The 24,820-nt window shown below is 43.9% G+C and overlaps 1 protein-coding gene across 1 annotated transcript in view; it reads right to left on the reverse strand.

Annotated features, from left to right (window-relative positions):
- LOC137347057 (uncharacterized) overlaps positions 1-24,820 on the reverse strand; it is a 228,903-nt gene that overhangs the window by 173,202 nt on the left and 30,881 nt on the right. The window contains exon 2 of the mRNA XM_068011063.1: positions 3,611-3,847. Coding sequence (XP_067867164.1) covers positions 3,611-3,847 — 237 coding nt within the window. The remainder of the gene's footprint in view (positions 1-3,610; positions 3,848-24,820) is intronic.

Here is a 24,820-nt window from a genome sequence, read left to right on the forward strand (position 1 = left end):
ATTTACGAATGAGAAGGGGTGTATTACTGAAGAGGACGGTGTGAAACAGACTGGTAAGCTCGAGGAAGTGCTCGTTAGGAGGGAAGATGTGTTGGGGTTTTTGAATAACTTGAAGATAGACAAGTCTCCCGGGCCTGACGGGGTATATCCAAGGATGTTATGGGAAGCAAGGGATGAAATTGCAGAGCCGCTGGCAATGATCTTTTCATCTTCTCTGCTGACGGGGGTGGTACCAGGTGATTGGAGGGTGGCAAATGTTGTGCCCCTGTTCAAGAAAGGGAATAGGAACAACCCTGGGAATTACAGGCCAGTTAGTCTTACTTCGGTGGTAGGCAAGTTGATGGAAAAGGTGCTGAGGGATAGGATGTCTGAGCATCTGGAAAGACACTGCTTGATTCGGGACAGTCAGCACGGTTTTGTGAGGGGTAGGTCTTGCCTCACAAGCCTGATTGAATTCTTTGAGCAGGTGACCAAGCAAGTGGATGAGGGTAAACCAGTGGATGTGGTGTACATGGATTTTAGTAAGGCATTTGATAAGGTCCCCCATGGTAGACTTATGGAGAAAGTCAGGAGGCATGGGATAGTGGGGAATGTGGCCAGTTGGATTAAGAATTGGCTAACTGATAGAAGGCAGAGAGTGGTCTTAGATGGTAAATACTCAGCCTGGAGCCCAGTTACCAGTGGCGTGCCGCAGGGATCAGTTCTGGGTCCTCTCCTGTTTGTGATTTTTATTAACGACTTGGATGAGGAAGTCGAAGGGTGGGTCAGTAAATTTGCAGATGATACAAAGGTTGGTGGAGTTGTGGATACCGAGGAGGGCTATTGTCGTCTGCAAAGGGACTTGGATAGGTTGCAGTGCTGGGCTGAAAAGTGGCAGATGGAGTTTAACCCTGAAAAGTGTGAGGTCGTCCATTTTGGAAGGACAAACATGAATGCAAAATACTGGGTTAACGGTAGGGTTCTTGGGCATGTGGAGGAGCAGAGAGACCTTGGGGTCTATGTGCATAGATCATTGAAAGTTGCAACTCAAGTGGATAGGGCTGTGAAGAAGGCATATGGGGTGTTAGCGTTCATTAGCAGAGGGATTGAATTTAAGAGCCGTGAGGTGATGATGCAGCTGTACAGGACCTTGGTAAGGCCTCATTTGGAGTACTGTGTGCAGTTCTGGTCGCCTCATTTTAGGAAGGATGTGGAAGCCTTGGAGAGGGTGCAGAGGAGATTTACCAGGATGTTGCCTGGAATGGAGAATAAGTCTTACGAGGAAAGGCTGAACATTCTAGGCCTCTTCTCATTAGAAAGGAGAAGGATGAGGGGTGACATGATAGAGGTTTATAAGATGATCAGGGGAATAGATAGGGTAGACAGTCAGAAACTTTTTCCCCGGGTGGAGCAAAGCGTTACAAGGGGTCATAAATTTAAGGTGAAGGGTGGGAGATATAAGGGGGATGTCAGGGGAAGGTTCTTTACCCAGAGAGTGGTCGAGGCATGGAATGCCTTGCCCGGGGAAGTTGTTGAGTCAGAAACTTTAGGGACTTTCAAAAGGCTTTTGGATAGGTATATGGATAAAGGAGAATGATGGGGTATAGATTAAATTGTCCTTGACAGAGGACAAAGGATCGGCACAACATTGTGGGCCGAAGGGCCTGTTCTGTGCTGTATGTTCTATGTTCTATGTTCTATGTATTCTGCCCTCCGTAAGCTTGAGGTCATCCAAAACTCTGCTGCCCGTATCTTAACTCGTAATAAGTCCCATTCACCCATCACCTCTGTGCTCACTGACCGAAACTGGCTCCAGTCAAGCAACGTTTTGATTTTAAAATTCTCATCCTCCATGGCCTCACCCCTCCCTATCTCTGAAATCTCCTTTAGCTCCACAACTCTCTGAGATATCTGTGCTTATCTAATTCTTGCCTCTTGAGCATCCCTGATTTTAATCATTCCGCCACCATTCTGTTGCCTAGACCCCATACCTCTCCGCCTTTCCACTTCTCTTTCCTCCTTTAAGACACTCCTTAAAAATTACCGCATTGACCAAGCTTTTGGCCATCTGACCTAATGTCTCCTTATGTGGCTCGGTGTCATATTTTATTTTATAACGCTCCTGTGAAGTGCCTTGGAACATTTTATTACGTTAAACACTATATAAATATAAGTTGTTGTTTTGTCTGCCTTGAAAAGCCTTAGCAGAGTGCATGCCAATTCAGACCATGCATGAGGTCTTATAAAGACCCCAAAGATTTATTAGCAGAGGAAAGTAATTGACTCTCAAGGGGATTGATTGCCTTCTCGAGTCCAAGTGTGTCTGTCGGGAGCTGAAGTCTTTTTAAAATTTTTGTTTGGCCCATTTGGGTTTCTGGGAAACTTTGCCCCACTTTAGAATGACAATTGGGTCAGGCAGGGGTGTTTTCAACTGACATACCATTGCAGACACCAGTGACATGCAGCTATGCAGTGACCCCCTCCTCAGAATTTGGGATGGGATCTTCGACCTTCGACAGACAGCATACTAATTCCCATAGAGCAGTGCACCTGACCCTCTAAGCTAAAGCGTTTATCCAGTCAGTAACAGAGTCATACTGACTGTGGTGATTCAAGCTTTGATCCCTGTTCTGTGCTTGGTTAACTGATGTTAGATTGAGTGGCAGTAAAGGCTGTTATGATTAGCTTTAATCGCCTGTATTATGAAGGGAAAAATCAGTTAATGTTCCCACTTTTATTGTTCAGTGACTTCTACTGGAACTATGCTTGTTAGTTACAGTAGTTTAGTGGTTAAAGTGTTGGATTAGCAATCCAGAGGTCAATTCTCACAATGGGAAATTGGGAAATTCAGTAAAACCTGTAAATTTGAGCTTTGGCACCAGAAAAATGATGATGAATGTGGCTGGATTGTTGTAAAAACCCAATTGGTTCACAAATGTTCTCAAGGGAGGGTAACCTGCTACCTTTATCCAGTCTGGTATACAATCCCACACTGAATGCTTAACTCTTAATATCCTTAGGATGGGCAATAAATGTGGCCTTTCCACTGTCACCCACATTCTGAGCATAAATATATATTGAAAAAATAACCTTCCAAGACCAACTGACAGACTTAGGTAAAGTACCAGAGAGTCACCAGCACCTAAAAAGCCAGACACCAAACAGGAAGAGAAAGAGAAATAAGAGAAAAAAAGACTGATAAAATATTAGTGAAAGGAAACCATTATCAGAATTATTAACAAGGCAAGATTATTGTTTTGACAAAATATATTTATAATGTCAAGGGTGAAGGTAATTTATCTGGAAGATCAACTGGAGAAATTAATACTGTGATTGAAAAAGTCCCTGAGAGAATCAGAGGGGGTGGCAAACCCACACAGGTTAATGATGCCAAGCCAAGCACACATAGCACTGAGGCATCAGATACTGCACATTCAATTTAATTGGCTCACTAGTTATATGAATTGCATTTCTCCTGTCACTTAGCTCTGCCTCTGTACATTGTACACACCCACAACAACTTAGAAAAAGGCAGAGAAATGTCACAGTATTGTCCTGGACGGAGAGAGAAAGAAGCCCATCATTTTGTAATTATTCAATATTATTATTTCAAATTGAAATGAGTACTTACAGCATTCTCTCTTTATAATCAAAGTAGCTAGGGTATGTGACAGTCTCAAAATCCAGGTTACTGCGGTGTCTAGGCAACCTTATGTAATGGCTTCGGGAGGTCCTATCGGCTGTGTACAGTTTCTGGGGACTGATCCAGTAATCCTTCACCATTGGTTCCCTTTGGCGATAGCTGTCCAGAACAATCTTGTGTCTTGGGGTGTAAGTGTACGCCATTCCTAGCTCTGAATCTGGCTGTCTGTTTGTTTGTAAAAAGAGAAAATAATATTTTGTTTGATACATTTTTAGAAAGAAATGACTGAAGATTTTTCCTCTGTTGTAATGTTGAAAGAACAAGAACAACAACAGCTGGCATTTCTGCAATGTGTTTAATATAGAAAAACATCCAAAGGAGCTTCGTTAAGGGATGTGGAAAACAGAAGACAAGCCAAAGGGAAAATCAGAAAGGGTGGCCAAAAACTTGGTCAAGGAATGGGATTTAAGGAGGGTTCTAGAGGGGGAGGGGTTTATTTGGGAATTCCAGACTGTGAAGCATAGGGGCTGAAGGTTCCGAGGCCAATGGTAAGGTGATGGAAGTGGGAAAGTACAAGAGGAACAGAAAGTTGGGGGGAGCCTTGTAGGGCCAGAGGAGGGTACAGAGAAACAGAGGGTCAAGGCCATAGAAAAGTTTAAACACAAGGATGGAAGTTTGAAATTTGAGGTGTTGGGGATTAGGAATCAATGTTGATCAACACGGCCAGGCATTATATTCAACTGGAATTGAGCGAGAGACTGGATATGGCACTGGAACTGTGGATGAACTGAAGGTTATGCTGGTTAGAGCAGGGCAAGCCAGTCAATAGAACATTGTAGTAATTGAATCTGAGCATAACACTTGATTGAACGATTTGGCAGGAGACTATCTAGGTAATCTGACTGCTGCCATAATCAAAGAACAAAGAACAGTACAGCACAGGAACAGGCCATTCGGCCCTCCAAGCCTGTGCCGATCTTGATGCCTGCCTAAACTAAAACCTTCTGCACTTCCGGGGACCGTATCCCTCTATTCCCTTCCTATTCATGTATTTGTCAAGATGTATCTTAAATGTCGCTATCGTACCTGCTTCCACCACCTCCTCTGGCAGCAAGTTCCAGGCACTCACCACCCTCTGTGTAAAGAACTTGCCTCGCACATACCCTCTAAACTTTGCCCCTCTCACCTTAAACCTATGTCCCCTAGTAACTGACTCTTCCACCCTGGGAAAAAGCTTCTGACTATCCACTCTGTCCATGCCACTCATAACTTTGTAAACCTCTATCGTGTCGCCCCTCCACCTCCGTCGTTCCAGTGAAAACAATCGGAGTTTATCCAACCTCTCCTCATAGCTAATGCCCTCCAGACCAGGCAACATCCTGGTAAACCTCTTCTGTACCCTCTCCAAAGCCTCCACATCCTTCTGGTAGTGTGGCGACCAGAATTGCACGCAATATTCTAAGTGTGGCCTAACTAAAGTTCTGTACAGCTGCAGCATGACTTGCCTATTTTTATACTCTATGCCCCGACCGATGAAGGCAAGCATGCTGTATGCCTTCTTGACTACCTTATCCACCTGCGTTGCCACTTTCAGTGACCTGTGGACCTGTACGCCCAGATCTCTCTGCCTGTCAATACTCCGAAGGGTTCTGCCATTTACTGTATACCTCCCACCTGCATTGCCACCAGCAATGCTGCAAGATAACTGAAATGCTGCTTGTGTTACCTCAGGAGCAACCCCTCAAGAGTTGGAATGTGTGTGGTGTTATGGTTTCTGGCTATGGGGAGATTGATCTCTCGGACTCTCCTTAAACATGAATGTGCAGTTCAGTGACAGACATGTTGCATATTTTGCAATGAGGCCAAACTGATTTACGTTGATGCTAACTGCACTGTAAGATGCTTAGGTCAACAACAACTTATATTTATACCAGGCCTTGAAAGTAATAAAACATCCCAAGGTGCTTCACAGGAGTGTTAGATTAGATTAGAGATACAGCACTGAAACAGGCCCTTCGGCCCACCGAGTCTGTGCCGAACATCAACCACCCATTTATACTAATCCTACACTAATCCCATATTCCTACCAAACATCCCCACCTGTCCCTATATTTCCCTACCACCTACCTATACTAGTGACAATTTATAATGGCCAATTTACCTATCAACCTGCAAGTCTTTTGGCTTGTGGGAGGAAACCGGAGCACCCGGAGAAAACCCACGCAGACACAGGGAGAACTTGCAAACTCCACACAGGCAGTACCCAGAATCGAACCCGGGTCCCTGGAGCTGTGAGGCTGCGGTGCTAACCACTGCACCACTGTGCCGCCCTTTGTTATGAAACAAAGTATGACACTGAGCCACAAAAAGGAGATATTAGGACAAATGACCAAAAGCTTGGTTAAGGAGGAAAGCGAGGTCGAGAGGCAGAGAGGTGTAGGAAGGGTATTCCAGAGCTCAGGGCCCAAGCAACTGAAGGCATGGCCACCAATGGTGGAGCGATTATAACCAGGGATGTAGAAGAGGCCAGAATTAGAGGAGTGAAGATATTTTGAAGGGTTGTGGGGCTGGAGGAGATAGCGAGGGGGTGAGGCCATGGAGGCATTTGAAAACAAGGATGAGAATTTTAAAATCAAGACTTTCCTTGACCAGGAGCCAATGTGAGCAAAGGGGTGATGGGGGAACGGGACTTGGTGCGAGTTAAGACAGGGCAGCAGAGTTTTAAATTACCTCAAGTTTGCGGAGAGTAGAATGTGGGAGACCAGTCAGGAGTGCGTTGAAATAGTCAAGTCTAGAAGTAATGAAGGCATGAATAAGGGTTTCAGCAGTAGTTGAACTGAAACAGGGGCAAAGTCAGGCAATGTTACAATGGTACAAATAGGTGGTCTTAGTGATGGCATGAATATGGGGTCGGAAGCTCATCGCGGGGTCAAATGTGACGCCAAAAATGTGAAGAGACTGGCTTAATCTCAGACTGTTGTCAGGGTAAGAAATGGAGCTGGTAGCTAAGGAATGGAGTTTGGAATGGGGACTGAAAGCATTGACATCAATCTTCCCAATATTTAATTGGAGGAAATTCCTGTTTATCCAGTGTTGATGTCGAATAAGCAGTTTGATAATTTAGTAACAGTAGAAGAGTCGGTGGTGAGTTGAGCTGAATGTTGTCAGCAGACATATGATAATTGATATAGCAAACTACTGATGATGTTCCATACTTCCAAGCGATGGGGTTTGGTGCGTGTCTGTTCTATGGTCAGATGGATAGTATCAATGCTCTTTCACATCACTATGCAGTCATGAATAATTGCTGATAGCTGCTGGTCGCCTGTCAAAGTCTCAAACCTTTGCTTGTTAGTCACTGATGATTGAGGGACCATCTTCATTTTGGAAAAGGATAAACTGCTTTTTGTTGGGATCAAGTTGGCTTGAACATGACATGCTGGAATTCCTTTTATTCATTCACAGAAGATGGGTATCAGTGTCCATCCTGATTACCCCTTGAGAAGCTGGTGTGAGCCACCTATCTGAGGGGCTTCCTGGGCCATTTCAGAGGGGCAGTTAAGAGTTAAATACATTGCTGTGGGTCTGGAGTCACATATAGGCCAGACCAGGTAAGGATGGCAGATTTCCTTCCCTAAAGGACATTAGTAAACTAGATGGGTTTTTATTAACAATTGGAATGTTTCATGATCACATACTAGCTTTTTGTTCTGGAAGGGGTGGCATAGTGGCGCAGTGGTTAGCACTGCAGCCTCACAGCTCCAGCGACCCGGGTTCAATTCTGAGTACTGCCTGTGCGGAGTTTGCAAGTTCTCCCTGTGACCGCGTGGGTTTTCGCCGGGTGCTCCGGTTTCCTCCCACAGCCAAACACTTGCAGGTTAATAGGTAAATTGGCCGTTATAAATTGCCCGTAGTACAGGTAGGGGAATTGAGGGAAGGTGGGGATGGGGTAGGAATATGGGATTAATGTAGGATTAGTATAATGGGTGGTTGATGGTCGGCACAGACTCGGTGGGCCGAAGGGCCTGTTTCAGTGCTGTATCTCTAAATAAAAATAAATAAAATTTTATTTAGAGTTAAATTCCCCAGCTGCTGTGGTGTTTGTGGAATTATGAACTCATATCTCTAGAGTATTAAACCAGGCCCCTGGTTTACTAGTCCAGTAACATAACCACTATGCTACCATACCCCTAGCAATGTAGCAGACTAAATAATCTCATACCAGCAGCAGACAGCTCTGCAATAGTCAAATAAATTGTTGATAATTAACCAGCCAATCCATCTAAGCAATGGAACCTAAAAGAGTAGATCAATCACTGGGTGTGTGAATTCTTTCCACCTACAAGCCAATGGCTATCAGGATTGTCCTGACTGGGCATGCAGCTGGAAATGATGTTTAAACTCTAGGGGTAACTCCTCACATACTTTGGTGTCCATAAACCTTGGCTCTTGTTAACCTGTGTCAATGCACTCTAGGCTTGGGTAAATTTGCCCTTCAGAAGGGCAATTAGGGCTGGGTAATAAATGCTGGCCTTACCAGCAATGCCCACATTCCATGAGTGAATAAAAAAGGAGAAACCTACAGGAGAAAGTGTTCACTCCAAACATGACCTGTGTGTATTTCTGAGTAGTTTGCTTTCGAGACTTTCACCACAAGAACATAAGAAATAGGAGCATAAGGCCCCTCGAGTCTGCTTCACATTCAACAAGACCAGGGCTGATCTTCTGCCCCAATTCCACTTTCCTGCCTGCTCCCCATATCCCTTGATTCCCTGAGAGACCAAAAATATGTCTACCCCAACCTTGAAAATACTCAACAATATGCATCCACAACCTTCTGGGGTAGAGAATTCCAAAGATTCACAACCCTCTTAATGAAGAAATTTGTTTAATACAGTGCCATACAACAGACTTGTGAGCAAATCTGTAGCTCATGGAATAAAAGAGACGGTAGCAACCATGGACACGAAATTGGCTGAGTGACAGGAAACAAAGAGTAGTGGATAATGGATGTTTTTCGGGCTGGAGGAGGGTTTGTAGTGGAGTTCCCCAGGGATCAGTGCTGGGACCGTTGTTTTTCCCAATATATATTAATGACCTAGACCTTGGTGTAGAGGGCACAATTTCAAAGTTTGCAGATGATATGAAACTTGGAAGCATTGTGAACTGTGAGGAGGATAGTGTAGAACTTCATAAGGACATAGACAAGTTGGTGAAATGGGCAGACAGGTGGCAGATGAAGTTCAATGCAGAGAAATGTGAAGTGATTCATTTTCATAGGAAGAACATGGAGAGACAATATAAAATAAAGGGTACAATTCTAAAGGGGGTGCAGGAGCAGAGGGACCTGAGCGTATTTGTGCATAAGTCATTGAAGGTGGCAGGACAGGTTGAGAGAGCAGTTAATAAAGCATACAGTATCTTGAGTTTTATTAATAGGGGCATAGAGTACAAGAGCAAGGAGGTTATGTTGAACTTGTATAAGGCACAAGTTCAGCCTCAGCTGGAGTATTGTGTCCAGTTCTGGGCGTTGCACTTTAGGAAAGACGTGAAGGCGTTGCAGAGAGTACAGAAAAGATTCACGAGAATGGTTCCTGGGATGAGCAATTTCAGTTATGAAGATAGATTGGAGAAGTTGGGACTGTTTTCCTTGGAGAAGAGAAGGCTGAGAGGTGATTTGATAGAGGTATTCAAAATCATGAGGGGTCTGGACAGAGTAGATAGAGAGAAACTGTTCCCACTCGTGAAAAGATCGAGAACGAGAGGGCACAGATTTAAAGTATCTGGTAAGAGAAGCAAAAGTGACCTGAGGAAAAACTTTTTCACACAGTGAATGGTTAAGGTTGGGAATGTGCTGCCTGAGAACGTGGTGGAGGCAGGTTCAATTGAAGCATTCAAAATGGAATTAGACAGTTATATGAAAAGGAAAAATGTGCAGGGTTATGGGGAGAAGGTGGGGGAATGGAACTGAGGGAATTGCTCTTTCAGAGAGCCAGTGTGGACACGATGGGCTGAATGGCCTCCTTCTGCACTGTAACGATTCTGTGATTCTGTGATTCCTCATCTTAGTCTGAAATGATTGACCCCTTATCCTAAGACAGTGTCCCCATGTTCTAGATTCCCCAACCAGGAGAAACAACTTTTCTTTGCCTACCCTGTCAAGCCCCCTGGACCTGGTAATGGGCATTCATATGCATTAAACATCTAATTGACTCGAAAAAATATAGAAATATATGAAGTATTTAGATAACATTGTAGGAGGAGGGGAGGTAATTTCAGAGTACAGAACACCAGATTCTCTGCCATGTCATCGGAAAGCACGCCAAAAGGAGGCCAGGTGCGGGGAGGGAAGAGGTGGAAAATGTTCTTTCACACTTCCTAACACAAGCAGTGCTGGCAGAAGCATGGGAACAGGTTGCCTGCCTTCCCTATCAGCCTGGAAGTAATAACTATCCTGGCAAGGGGTGATAGAGGGGGTGGAAAATTAAAAAGAGTGAAGCAGCTCCCAGGCAGCTGGTTAGATTAACTGAATCATAAAAATATGTAAATCTTCATCTTCAAATGCAATACTGATCTGCAGAATTTTTTAAAAGTATTTTTTCTATTTCCCATATTGCATGTAGATCTTTTCAGTGATTTAACTATCATTTGGAAGTTTTGTTTTTGAAGACAATGTCTCGTAGGGTTATGGTCTCACTGGCAATGACAAACCTCTGATACCTCCCCAACATGGTCATTCCACATGTAGCTAGCTTAGTGTTGGACAGATCATCCAACCAAAAGACTGTCACAGCCACGCACAATCTTATCCTCACTAAACCTTTGCCCAGGCATTTTCCAGCAGGAGGCACTAGATAGTGATCTGAAGCACAGATTTAGCATCCAGGGGTGCTGAGTCCAATTAGAGTGTCCCATTTCCAAACACAGCTGAGATCAGGGATTGATCTGATCTACGTGGCTCAGTTACAGCATTGACGAGGAGATCCAACACCAGATCAGCTGCACCAGCTCAGCCTTCTACAAACGAAGGCAGCGAGTGTTTGACAAGACAGACCTCTGGAAGTCAACAAAATTCCTAGTGCACAGAGCAGTTGCTGTCACCACACTCCTGTACTGCAGTGAGACCCGGTCTGTGTATCAGCGACACATAAGAGCGCGAGAGAAATTCTATCAGCAATGCCTCCGCCACATCCTCTGGATTCAATGGGAGGACTTTACAGGTAAAGGGACGTCTGGCAAGTGGGCGGCTTTTAAAAGTGAGATAGGAAGAGTTCAGGGCTGGCATGTTCCTGTTAGATGGAAGGGCAAGGCTGGCAAGTTTAGGGAACCTTGGTTGACGAGGGATATTGAGGTTCTGGTCAGGACAAAGAAGGAGGCATATGTCAGGTATGGGCAGCTGGGATTGAGCGAGTCCCTCGAGGAGTATAGGGGATGTAGGACTACACTTAAGAAGGAAATTAGGAGGGCAAAAAGGGGCCATGAGATCTCCCTGGCAGATAAGATAAAGGAGAATCCTAAAAGATTCCATAAGTATATTAATAGTAAAAGGGTAGCTAGGGAGAGAGTAGGACACCTTAAGGATCAGTGTGGTAATCTATGTGTGGAGCCATGGGAAATGGGTGAGGTCTTAAATGAATATTTCTTGTCCGTATTTACTGTGGAGAAGGTCACGGGAGCTAGTGAGTTCAAGGGAGGGAACAGCGATATCCTGGAGTGTATCAACATTACAAAGGAGGAGGTGTTGGAGGTTTTGAAGCGCATTAAGGTGGATAAATCCCCAGGGCCTGACCAGGTGTATCCTAGGATACTATGGGAAGCAAGGGAGGAGATTGCTGGGGCCCTGGCAGAGATTTTTGTATCATCGTTAGCCATGGGTGAGGTACCGGAAGACTGGAGGATAGCTAATGTTGTGCCTTTATTTAAGAAGGGCAGCAGGGATAAGCCAGGGAACTACAGGCCGGTGAGCCTTACATCAGTGGTGGGAAAGTTATTGGAAGGGATTCTGAGAGACAGGATTTATATGCATCTGGAAAGGCAAGGTCTGATTAGGGATAGTTAGCATGGCTTTCTGCGTGGGAAATCATGTCTCACGAATTTGATTGAGTTTTCCGAGGAGGTAACCAAGAGGATTGACGAGGGCAGGGCGATGGACGTTGTCTACATGGACTTTAGCAAGGCCTTTGACAAGGTCCCGCATGGTAGGCTGGTCCCAAAGGTTCGAACACATGGGATCCAGGGTGAGCTCGCAAATTGGATACAAAATTGGCTTGATGACAGGAGGCAGAGGGTGGTAGTGGAGGGTTGTTTTTCAGATTGGAGGCCGGCGACCAGTGGTGTGCCGCAGGGATCGGTGCTGGGCCCTCTGTTGTTTGTCATATATATTAATGACTTGGATGTGAATGTAGGGGGCATGATCAGTAAGTTTGCAGATGACACCAAAATTGGTGGTATAGTGGACAGTGAAGAAGGTTGTTTAATAAGTATTCATTTTAAATTAATATATTAATTAGTGTTAGAAATGTCAGTTAGAGGGATAAAGTGCTTCACCTGTGAGATGTGGGAGGTCCGTGATGCTTCCAGTGTTATGGACAACTGCATCTACAGGAAGTGTACCCAATTGCAGCTCCTCACAGACTGCATGGATCGGTTGGAGCAGCAATTGGATGCACTTAGGAGCATGCAGGTGGCAGAAAGCATCATGGACAGGAGTTTTAGAGACGTGGTTACACCCAAGGTGCAGGCAGATAGATGGGTGACCGCTAGAAGGGGCAGGCAGTCAGTGCAGGAATCCCCTGTGGCTATCCCCCTCTCTAACAAGTATACTGTTTTGGATACTGTTGGGGGGCGATGGCCTATCAGAGCAAAACAGCAGCAGCCAGAGCAGTGGCACCACGGCTGGCTCTGTTGTTCAGCAGGGAGGGACAAAGCGCAGAAGAGCAATAGTTATAGGGGACTCTATAGTCAGGGGCACAGATAGGCGCTTCTGTGGACGTGAAAGAGACTCCAGGATGGTATGTTGCCTCCCTGGTGCCAGGGTCAAGAATGTCTCTGAACAGGCAGGGGGCATTCTGAAGGGGCAGGGTGAATTGCCAGAGGTTGTGGTACACATTGGTACTAATGACATAGGCAGGAAGAGTGATGAGGTCCTGCAGGGGGAGTTCAGGGGGTTAGGTAGTAAGTTAAAAAACAGGACCTCTAGGGTTGTAATCTTGGGATTAATCCCTGTGCCACGTGCCGGTGAGGCTAGAAATAGGAAGATAGTGCAGCTAAACACGTGGCTGAGCAGCTGGTGGAGAAGGGAGGGTTTCAGATATCTGGATCATTGGGATCTCTTCCGGGACAGGTGGGACCTGTACAAGAAGGACGGGTTGCATCTAAACTGGAGGGGCACAAATATCCTGGCTGCGAGGTTTGCTAACGTCACTCGGGAGGGTTTAAACTAGTGTGGCAGGGGGGTGGGAACCAGAGCAGTAGGACAGCAAGTGAAATAAATGAAGGGGAACTCGTAAATAAAGCCAGTAAGACTAAGAGGAAGAGCAGGCAGGGAGATGTTGCGGAGAACAGCGGGACTGGTGGTCTGAAGTGCATTTGTTTCAATGCGAGAAGTATAACAAGCAAGGCAGATGAACTTAGAGCTTGGATTAGTACTTGGAGCTATGATGTTGTTGCTATTACAGAGACTTGGTTGAGGGAAGGAGAGGATTGGCAGCTAAATGTTCCAGGATTTAGAAGCTTCAGGCGGGATAGAGGGGGATGTAAAAGGGATGGGGGAGTTGCATTACTGGTTAAGGAGAATATCACAGCTGTACTGCGGGAGGACACCTTGGAGGGGTCATGCAGCGAGGCAATATGGGTGGAGCTCAGGAACAGGAAGGGTGCAGTCACAATGTTGGGGGTTTACTACAGGCCTCCCAACAGCCAGTGGGAGATAGAGGAGCAGATATGTAGACAGATTTTGGAAAGATGTAAAAGCAACAGGGTTGTTGTGGCGGGTGATTTTAACTTCCCCTATATTGACTGGGACTCACTTAGTGCGAGAGGCTTGGATGGGGCAGAATTTGTGAGGAGCATCCAGGAGGGCTTCTTGAAACCGTATGTAGATAGTTCAACTAGGGAAGGGGCCGTACTGGACCTGGTATTGGGGAATGAGCCCGGCCAGGTGGTCAAAGTTTCAGTAGGGGAGCATTTCGGGAACAGTGACCATAATTCCGTAAGTTTTAAGGTACTTGTGGATAAAGATAAGAGTAGTCCTCGGATGAAGGTGCTAAATTGGGGGAAGGCTAATTATAACAATATTAGGCAGGAACTGAAGAATTTAGATTGGGGGCGGCTGTTTGAGGGTAAATCAACATCTGACATGTGGGAGTCTTTCAAACGTCAGTTGATTAGAATCCAGGACCAGCATGTTCCTGTGAGGATGAAGGATAAGTTTGGCAAGTTTTGGGAACCTTGGATAACGAGGGATATTGTGAGCCTAGTCAAAAAGAAAAAGGAAACATTCGTAAGGGCTACAAGGCTGGGAAGAGACGAAGCCCTTGAAGAATAGAAAGAGAGTAGGAAGGAACTTAAGCAAGGAGTCAGGAGGGCTAAAAGGGGTCATGAAAAGTCATTGGCAAATAGGATTAAGGAGAATCCTAAGGCTTTATATATGTATATAACGAGCAAGAGGGTAACTAGGGAAAGGGTTGGCCCACTCAAGGACAGAGGAGGGAATCTATGTGTGGAGCCAGAGGAAATGGGCGAGGTACTAAATGAGTACTTTGCATCAGTATTCACCAAAGAGAAGGACTTGGTGGATGATGAGTCTAGGGAGGGGTGTGTAGATAGTCTGGGTCATGTCAATATCAAAAAGGAGGAGGTGTTGGGGTCTTGAAAAACATTAAGGTAGATAAGTCCCCAGGGCCTGATGGGATCTACCCCAGAATACTGAGGGAGGCAAGGGAGGAAATTGCTGGGGCCTTGACAGAAATCTTTGCATCCTCATTGGCTGCAGGTGAGGTCCCAGAGGACTGGAGAATAGCCAATGTTGTTCCTTTGTTTAAGAAGGGTAGCAAGGATAATCCAGGAAATTATAGGCCGGTGAGCCTTACGTCAGTGGTAGGGAAATTATTAGAGAGGTCTCTTCGGGAAAGGATTTACTCCCATTTGGAAACAAATGGACTTATTAGCGAGAGGCAGCATGGTTTTGTGAAGGGGAGGTCATGTCTCACTAACTTGATCGAGTTTTTTGAGGAAGTGACGAAGATGATTGATGAAGGAAGGGCAGTGGATGTTGTCTACATGGACTTCAGTAAAGCCTTTGACAAGGTCCCTCATGGCAGACTGGTACAAAAGATGAAGTCACACGGGATCAGAGATGAGCTTACAAGATGGATACAGAACTGGTTCGGTCATAGAAGACAGAGGGTAGCAGTGGAAGGTTGCTTTTCTGAATGGAAGGCTGTGAGTAGTGGTGTTCTGCAGGGATCAGTGCTGGGACCTTTGCTGTTTGTGGTATAGATAAATGACTTGGAGGAAAATGTAGCTGGTCTGATTAGTACGTTTGCGGACGACACAAAGGTTGGTGGAGTTGCGGATAGTGATGAGGATTGTCAGAGGATACAGCAGGATATAGATCGGTTGGAGACTTGGGCGGAGAAATGGCAGATGGAGTTTAATCCAGACAAATGTGAGGTAATGCATTTTTGAAGTTCTAATACAGGTGGGAAGTATACAGTAAATGGCAGAACCCTTAGGAGTATTGACAGGCAGAGAGATCTGGGCGTACAGGTCCACAGGTCACTGAAAGTGGCAATGCAGGTGGATAAGGTAGTCAAGAAGGCATACGGCCGGGGCATAGAGTATAAAAATTGGCAAGTCATGCTACAGCTGTACAGAACTTTAGTTAGGCCACACTTGGAATATTGCATACAATTCTGGTCGCCACACTACCAGAAGGATGTGGAGGCTTTGGAGAGGGTACAGAAGAGGTTTACCAGGATGTTGCCTGGTCTGGAGGGTATTAGCTATGAGGAGAGGTTGGATAAACTCGGATTGTTTTCACTGGAACGACGGAGGTGGAGGGCCGACATGATAGATGTTTACAAAGTTATGAGCGGCATGGACAGAGTGGATAGTCAGAAGCTTTTTCCCAGGGTGGAAGAGTCAGTTACTAGGGGACATAGGTTTAAGGTGCGAGGGACAAAGTTTAGAGGGGATGTGCGAGGCAAGTTCTTTTACACAGAGGGTGGTGAGTGCCTGGAACTTGCTGCCGGGGGAGGTGGTGGAAGCAGGTACGATAGAGATGTTTCAGAGGCATCTTGACCAATACATGAATCGGATAGGAATAGAGGGATACGGTTCCCGGAAGTGCAGAAGGTTTTAGTTTAGGCAGGCATCATGATCGGCGCAGGCTTGGAGGGCCGAATGGCCTGTTTCTGTGCTGTACTGTTCTTTGTTGTCTAAGGTTATAACAGGATATAGATCAACTGGGAAAGTGGGCCAGGGATTGGCAAATGGAATTTAACACAGACAAGTGCGAAGTGATGCATTTTGGGAAGTTAAACCAGGGCAGGACATATACAGTGAATGGCAGGGCCCTGGGGAGTGTTGTTGAGCAGAGAGACCTTGGGGTGCAAGTACATAGTTCCCTGAAAGTGGCAACACAGGTAGACAGGGTGGTGAAGAAGGTGTATGGCCTTCATCGGCTGAGGCATTGAGTACAAGATTTGGGACGTCATGTTACATTTGGAGTACTGTGTGCAGTTCTGGTCACCGCACTACAGGAAAGATGTGATTAAGCTCGAGAGGGTGCAGGAAAGATTCACAAGGATGTTGCCTGGTTTGAAGGGCTTGAGTTATAAAGAGAGATTGGATAGGCTGGGTCTGTTTTCCCTGGAGCGAAGGAGGCTGAGAGAGGACATGATAGATGTATATAAAATTATGAGAGGCAGAGATAGGGTAGATAGCCAGAGTCTGTTTCACATGATAGGGGTGACTAAAACTAGAGGGCATAGATTTAAGGTGAGAGGGAGGAGGTTTAAAGGGGATCAAAGGGGTAAATTTTTCACACAAAGAATAGCGTGTATCTGGAATGAGCTACCTGAGGAGGTGGTGGAGGCAGGAACAGTAGCAACATTTAAGAGGCATCTGGACAGGTACTTGAATGAGCAAGGCATAGAGGGATATGGAATTAATGCAGGCAGGTGGGATTAGTATAGATAGGCATTATGGTCAGCATGGATGTGATGGGCCGAAGGGCCTGTTTCTATGCTGTACGACTCTATGACTCTATGCCTGTCGAACAAATGCTAGTGTCCTTCTTGAAGCCAGTTCCACAAGCATTCAGGCAAAACTCCTGCAAAACCAACTTTGATGGACTTGACACTGTGTCTGGATGGCCGAAAACCAATTCCCCCACCAGGTCCTGTTTTCTCAACTCTCAAATGGCCAGTGTTCCAGGGGAGGACAAAGAAAACACTTCAAAGACACTCTGAAACTCTCTTTGAAGTGCGGCAGCATTGACATTGATGACTGGGAGGAACTTGTTACCAATCTTTCAAAATGGTGACAACTTGTCCATCAAGCTGCATCATGCTTTGAGTCCAAACGCCTTAATGATGAAGCAGAGCAGCGGCACAGAAGGAAAGAAAAGGAAGCAAGTCCTGAACTCCGGATCCCACTACCTCGTGGGATGTCCTGCTCCATGTGCCCAAAGATCTGCGGGTCGAGAATCAGCCTGTTCAGTCACCTGAAGACCCTTGGCAGAAACTGGCAACCTTCAGTAGACGTCATCCTCGAATCGAGGGACATCATCCTTGAATTGAGGGACATCATCCTTGAATCGAGGGACATCTGCCGCCGAGGCTGACACATGAGCTTTACCAATTGGACCATCGATAGAACCTTGCCACCCTCTTTGTTGATTGGTAGATGTAAGAATGATCATTATTTTTTGGCTCACAATGGATGAATGAGGAAAGCTTTCAGATTATTGAAGTGAGCAATTTTCTGTAATGTTTGAATTCAGTTATTTCTGGCAGCATGAGCAGAAAAGGGTTAAAACTTTTCACCTCTTGAAAGGAAGATTTCCAGGAATGAGTGATTGATAGACAAAAAATGCAGGGTTTCAGGGTACAGCAGTGGGCCTAGAGTAATTATTGGGAGAGGGAGAATCCGAGAGCAGGTTTAGGGTTAGAGGTAGAATAGCATGGGAGACCAGAGAATAAATCTCATCACCCAGAACAGCAGCAAATACAGGAAATAAATGTTGCAACAAGCCACTGAGACATGTGAAACTCAGAAGCAGGATTGGAACAGTGCCCACACACTCTATATCAGGTAATAGGAATTCAGTGTGGAAATAAAAGTGATGGGGAAGCAAGAACAATTTTTAATAGTAGTCGGGCAGTTAATAATAAGCTGCAGGAGGATAGGCACTGGCTATGTAATGAAGGTTGAATTCATTGTATTCTTGTGGTGGTTTTTATGCATTTTGGGTTCTGCTCCCTGTCAGAAACTAGTTATCAAGAATACTGCAAATACTCTTGTAACTTCATGAGTTTCACAGTAGTCTCTTGGGGTGTGTTCATTGTATTTACACAAAGGTGTATTCATACATGCCAGAACAAACACCTGTGAGAGAGCTGTTAACCGATAAAGGATCTCTCCTTTCAAATAATGCCTTTGTTACTGGCCCCAGACAAAACAGTTACCAGCAATATTTAAATAGTCCAAATTAGAGTAGCTTTTCTGCAGTTTGTTCTTTATTAAATGAAAGAATACATATCAGCCCTATCGTCCGTCATCCATGCCCCATGTGTTCACATGGATAGTTCACAAAAAAAGTCAATCTCCCGTGATGTTGTACACAAGAAGCCAAGCAAAGGACGATACACATATTGATATCAAGCAGAGATGGAGGGCAGGGGCTAATTAGAAAAGACGGAAAGGGATAGAGATAAAGAGGGGGAGTAGAACAGGGGAGTGGAGTGGAAAGGTGGGAGGTAGGTGTGGAGAGGAGAGCAGGGGAGGGGAGATGGCGAGAGTGGAAGGGGTGAGAGAAGATGGAGAGGGTGTTGGTGAATGGATTGTGGCTCTGTTGGGCCTGGGAATTCCTTTCAAGTCTGTGCTTGGGTCAGACCTGCAAAAATCTAGGGTAACAGTCTGGCAGGATGTATCTGGAGTGAAGCAAGTAAAATCGCCTCAATGGCTGGATTGGCATGACTGTTGAGTGGAGGATTGGTGGACAGGGATCGATGGGGCCACGAGCTGGAGGATTGGTGGGACAGTCAGGCTGAAGTGCAATACAGTTGGGAGATCAGGGATTGACATGACTGTGGTGGAAGAGAGTTGGCGCTGGATGGACAGTATGTTCGATGAATAGAATGGCCATGAGGCAGGAGATCAGTGGGTTCTGTGGAGCTGTGGTGCGAGGCTAGCCCCATCAACTATCTCAATGCAGGAGCACAGACAGAGCAGGAGAATCTGATGAGATTTCTGGTCAGAGGCAAAAAGCTGCTTCAGCCTAATCCAGGAAATGGAGGGTGCGAGGAAATGATTTGCTTTTCCAATGTGGGTTCCAAGGCTCTTCTGCTGGTCACACGATGCTGTCTTTTATGGTTAATATTACATGACAGAGCTGATAGCATTGTGAAAGCTTATAAAAACACCACCTACATGTGTAACTGGTACTGCAAGTAAACATTGAGGGGCCGAGTTTCAGCTTTGGGTGCTTTGGGTGCAGTCAGCAATCTGGGTACAAATTGCATCCTAAATTGTGTTTGTTTTGAGATGCATTTTGTCAAGTTTCCACTCAAATAATTTTGCATATTGCCAAAAGCAAAATCTGCCATGAACCAGTATAATTGGACAGCATGTTAGAATGTAATGTTTTAAAAATTACTTTAAAAATGTTCCTTGTTATATTTAAGAATGGTAACTTGTGGCAGTTTGATTAACACAGCTGAAAATTAGTTTATTACCAACAATAAGTATTTTTAATCAGAGTGCCGCGTTCACCACTTGTGGGAAACCTAATTTTAAATAACAGATTAATTTCATTTGGGGGCGCAGATAGTTTTGTGGGTGGGTCAAGCCTATCACTTCTGACAACAAACTCATATGAAGAATCTTGAGACGTTGTTACTTTACTGAAGATGCTATAAAATTGCAAGCTGTTGATTTAGGACAGACAGCAGGAGAAATGTTTTTACAGAGGGTCGAGAGGCTGTGAAATGTACTATCAGAGTTAGTGACTGAAGCAAAGACCATGTCTACATTTAGGAGTAGATGAGATCAGTGGTTGAAGGAAAGGAGAATACAGGGTAGCAGTCTAGCAGGATGTATCCAGAGCGAAGAAAGAAAAATTGCCTCAATGACTGGATTAGCATGACTGTTGGGTGGATGATTGGTGGGACAGGGATCGATGGAACCATGAGTTGGATTGGTGGGACAGTCAGGCTAAAGTGCAGTACAGTTGGAAGATCAGGGACTGACATGACTGTGGTGGAAGAGAGTTGGCGCTGGATGGACAGGGAATGGCATGGCCATGAGGCAGGAAATCAGTGTGTTCAGTGGATCTGTGCAGATGGGACTCAGATTATTTCTTGTGTGGAGGATAACCATGAGCTGATTGGGCTGAATGGCTTGTTTCTGCATTGTAATTTCTATTTATGTTTCATCATCCGGGATGGAAGTGCAAAGCTTTACCCTTGCTTAACTTTCTAAAGTAAATTTACTGCACACTTCACTCATACTCCAACTGCTGTAGCAGGGGTTCATAACTGGAGGTTAGGGATCCGTGAGAAGGTTCCAAGGGGTCCACCCATGTGTAGGCAAATGTAAATTTACTGCATCTTCCACCTATTCTCCAACTGCTATACAATGCTTGAGATTTTTCAGAAATTGGAGATTTATATCCTGCTTTGCTTCCTTAATAACTGCAATAAGACTTCCAAAATCTTGTGACCCAAAGAGCCGTTAGAAAAAACATCACTTGATCTGCCTGGAATTCAACTCAAAATGCTCTGAGCTGGAAGGACAGGGTACATTATTTAAATTGGCTTCAATATGGAAACTGCCAGTGATTGCTTGACAACAACAAATGCAACCATCCTTTGTCTATCCCTGCCCTGTCAGTGGGAGTCCACTTTTATTGATCACATTTTATAATCCCTGAAGGCATAAACAAAAATTTCACTGTTAATCTCATGAGCCCAATCCTTTTCTGTTTATTGCCAAAACCTATCTATGACAACATGGATTGCAAATGATAACATTCTTGTCTTCACTTGCCTCAGGGCCTCAGCCCACCCTACCTGCAACCTCTAGCAACCTTACATTCCCTTCCATATCTTTCACCTACAATCCTATATTTACTCCGTTACTATATACTCCTTCAGTGTGTCTCCTCCTCTATTTGCCTCACTATTGGTCATAAAGCCTTCAGCTAGTTCAGAACTACTCTTTGGAAATTTCTCTTTAAACTTCTGCCTCTCACTACTCTTTCTCCACCTTTAAATAAACTACTCAAAGCCTACTTTTTTGACTAAACTTTCAGTCACCCTGCTTAATTTCTGCTTGGCATCCACCCCTATCTATTCCATTGTCAACTGTCTTGGAATTTTATTTTTAATGTTAAATGTGTTATATAAGTGCAAGTTGTTTCTGGTTTCAAACAAGTGAGATGACTCCTTATTTTTGCTGTGTAGTAAATGCCATAATATAGTAAGACGTACTTCAGTCATTGAATATCCCGTTGGAACTTTGCTTAAAATTACATCAGCATGTTTCGATGGCAATAGAGATCCCTGAATTGGTCAGTTGAAAGATTTGATCCATATGGAATAGTTGGTGCAATTACTGAAGTGTTGCAAAAATCAACAGCATTTGGGCTTGTTTTACTCATCACTCTCTCTAATGGCTGACGGGATGGCACACGGCACTGCTCCTTTGAATTATTATCATGAAATTGTCATTTGGCAATTAACATTTAGCTTTAGCCTGTGTACTTAATCTATAGTCTTTCTCAATGAGTCTGAGATCCAGTAATGGTGCCAGTATTAGGTTACATGCACTTAGCCAATCCTCAGGATTTATATGAATTTGGACATTGAGTTAAATAACTGGAAACATGCACCCAGTAGCAGATTCAAGCTCCTTTTTAGAGGCATTGTAGGCTAACTCTATAAAGACAATGTATATTCAATTTCAACCATAATTAAAAAAAAATCATATTTCTGGTACTGAGAACTGATTTTTGTTTACACTTTTATGTAAGAATCATATAGTTAGTTCAGCTTCTGAAGGTGGTTTGTGGTCACAAGGTTTAATGTGCAAAGCGTATGTTAAGTACTATAGAGAATAATATCACTAAACCCCTTCACAACGCACGCAGGCTCATTACAATAATATTTATGACAAGAGTCTTGAAAAATTCAAACTACTGTATTTTCTTTCTGGAGTTTAACAACTGTTTTGATCGAACTCTATCTCATTAATCGTTTGACATTCACGATAAACTGATATGGGAGGGCTCTGACCCCTTAGTGTTAATTTCCACATTTTGAGGGTGTTGACAAAGTTACCCAATGGTTCTCAATGTATTCCAGTCACTGTTTTTCTTGTGGTCTTGAGTTTTGCCCCTCCTTTCTTGAAAGTGCAGAATTTGTGATTTCACAAATGTCATTGATCCTCTGGTACCTTATCAAACTGATCATTATTCACTGGTGAACCATGACAGTTTGTGTCATCAGTCTAATTGACTGTGGAGCAATCATGTGGAGTACTATGTGCAGCTTTGGGCTTCTTACTAAAGGGTACAGCACAGCTTCACTGGGATACTGCTTGTTGTGAGGAAATATAAATACAAAAAAGAAAGAAAAATTCTGTTAAAACAGAGGAGTGTATGAGGTAATTTGATAGAGCGTGAGTCTCCACACTCTTGTACTTTGAGCCGATCTTGTTGTATTATAATCAGTAGCATCAAACGCGCTGATTTTTTTCCTTCTCTAATCCAGGGAAGGTGAGGGGAGGAAGTGGTATCCAATGGTCATGGTCCAATTAGCACTCTGGCTTAGAGAAGCTGACTGAGTGTAGACTGTGTTTGAACCTCAGCCGTTCCTCCTTCTTAATTGTTTATGCAGTTTAGAGACAGAATTTATCTTGGAGTCACTTAAAAATATACAAAATGCGCATAAAATGTTTTGCTTTGATTTAATCGTGCATAAAACTACAACATATTTCTTAATTTACTTCCTGAGAGAAATCAAAGATTAAAAAAGCATCTTAATGCCAGAAGTTGCAAATCTTACCTCTCAGATCTATATTAAAGTAAAAGTTCTTGGGTAGCAAGCCGTCTCCCTCCTCCAGCTCTCAACAACAAGCAATGAGAATTTCAACTGCTGCTGCTGGGGGATATTCATCTCCCAAAATACACAATTGCATGAGTTATACAACAACTGGGCAAGAGCTGAAAGCAAGTGACAAGTGTGAACGAATATACTCCCTTAGCACTCTGCAAATACCAAAGAGTCTCGAATAACACTGGCTGGTATCCTTATTGGCAAACCATTAAAAACAGACATGTTCTCTCATTGATACTGACCACACTTAGTCAGTATCTAAAAAAAAAAGACGCACTGGCACTTCTACTTTTACCTGACTGTAATCGTCTGGATCGAAAGCTTCCTGGCAAAATTAAACATCATTGAATGGAATCTAAGATGATTTGTTAGTCACATTTTCATTTTCCACACAACGCTTGATCCCGTGTAAATGAGTCATTAACAAAATTCATGACATGACTCTCAACATCAAAACTTTTCTAACTTTTGAACCAAGTGTATGCAAGGTAACTGTCAACAGTTACACATTCCCAATAATCACTGTAACAAAGTTTAAGATCACTTAGCAGCATTTTGCGTTCAAAATCGGGATTATTAAAAAAACATTTTATGTGCAATTTGCTACCATTCCATTCTCACTTCATTTTAAGCCTGTGTTGAGCAGATATCTAAGACGGATGTCAGTGACCTTTCAGTTTTGCGGTTATCAGTGTAGCTTTGAGATCATTTAATCAGTTATTACTAAATGTTATATTTAACTGTATAATTGTTGTGTTATGCAATCCAATAATGGTTAACAACCATCTCCGCCTAGCTGTTTGTTATTAATTATAATGTGAAAAGATTATAGAACCTTAAGTTTTGCATTCTGGGAAGCAGCTGGTTAAACAGTGACCTCACTGAAGTATATGAATAGAAATGGTTTGGATAAAGTAAACACAGATTATTAATCCACAGTTTACCAAAGTAAGACCAGGAACACACATGAAAATGAGTGATAAGTAAATTTGAAACCTATATCAGGAAAAATTCTAACTCAAAGCGAGGAAACATAACAGTGAAAACAAATTGGTGGATTATACAGTTAGATGCAATGATGGGTATGTATTAGACCAGGGTACCCAAGACACAGACTGCCGCCAAATGTCTTCCCTTGAGCTTCTTTGATGCGGCCCGTGAAGTTCTTGCTGGTTCTGTGCGTAAAGCAGCTTTAAATCTCTCCCTGATTGGTGGATTGGGTATTGCCTGATTTTTACAAGTTCACTTTCAATTTACTTCTGCATGTAATGATGCGAGGGAATTCGTTATTAAGGTTTTTAATGAACTGTTTTCATCAGCAAAAGAAACATCATAGCTCAAGCCATGAGCACGATCTGTTTCTGCCCCATATTTGGTTATAGGCTCAGCAAATGGCAGCAAACCTCGTACATAAACCTCTAGGATTGAGTAATCCTGTAGCTTTATGCATAGAGTTGCCACCAATTGCCAAATTTGAAATCGGACATGGTACAGGATGGTTGGAGGGTGTCATGGCTTAATGTACCATTCAAACTTGGGAACAATGTGGAGAATCGCAGGCTTCATCTTTTTGTTCTACTACCTCATGTCAAAGTGTATCAGTGGAGCTGGACACTGAACTACCGGGAAGTATTTCCAAAAAAAAGATTTTTGAATGCTGGTGTTTTGTGATCAGATTTTAAAAATTCCATCCCACATTAAAGTAGGGCCTCACCCCTAATTATAATATATTCCCAGGCCATATTCACAGGCAGACTGTAAGAATCCTTCTGTTTTTCTTTGTACGATCAATACAGCATTGAATTCTCTAAATAAGAGCCTTTGCATAAATGTAAGATGATACTGAAAAGGTTCA

Source organism: Heterodontus francisci, chromosome 31 (assembly GCF_036365525.1).
Source record: "Heterodontus francisci isolate sHetFra1 chromosome 31, sHetFra1.hap1, whole genome shotgun sequence".
Lineage (NCBI taxonomy): Eukaryota > Metazoa > Chordata > Chondrichthyes > Heterodontiformes > Heterodontidae > Heterodontus > Heterodontus francisci.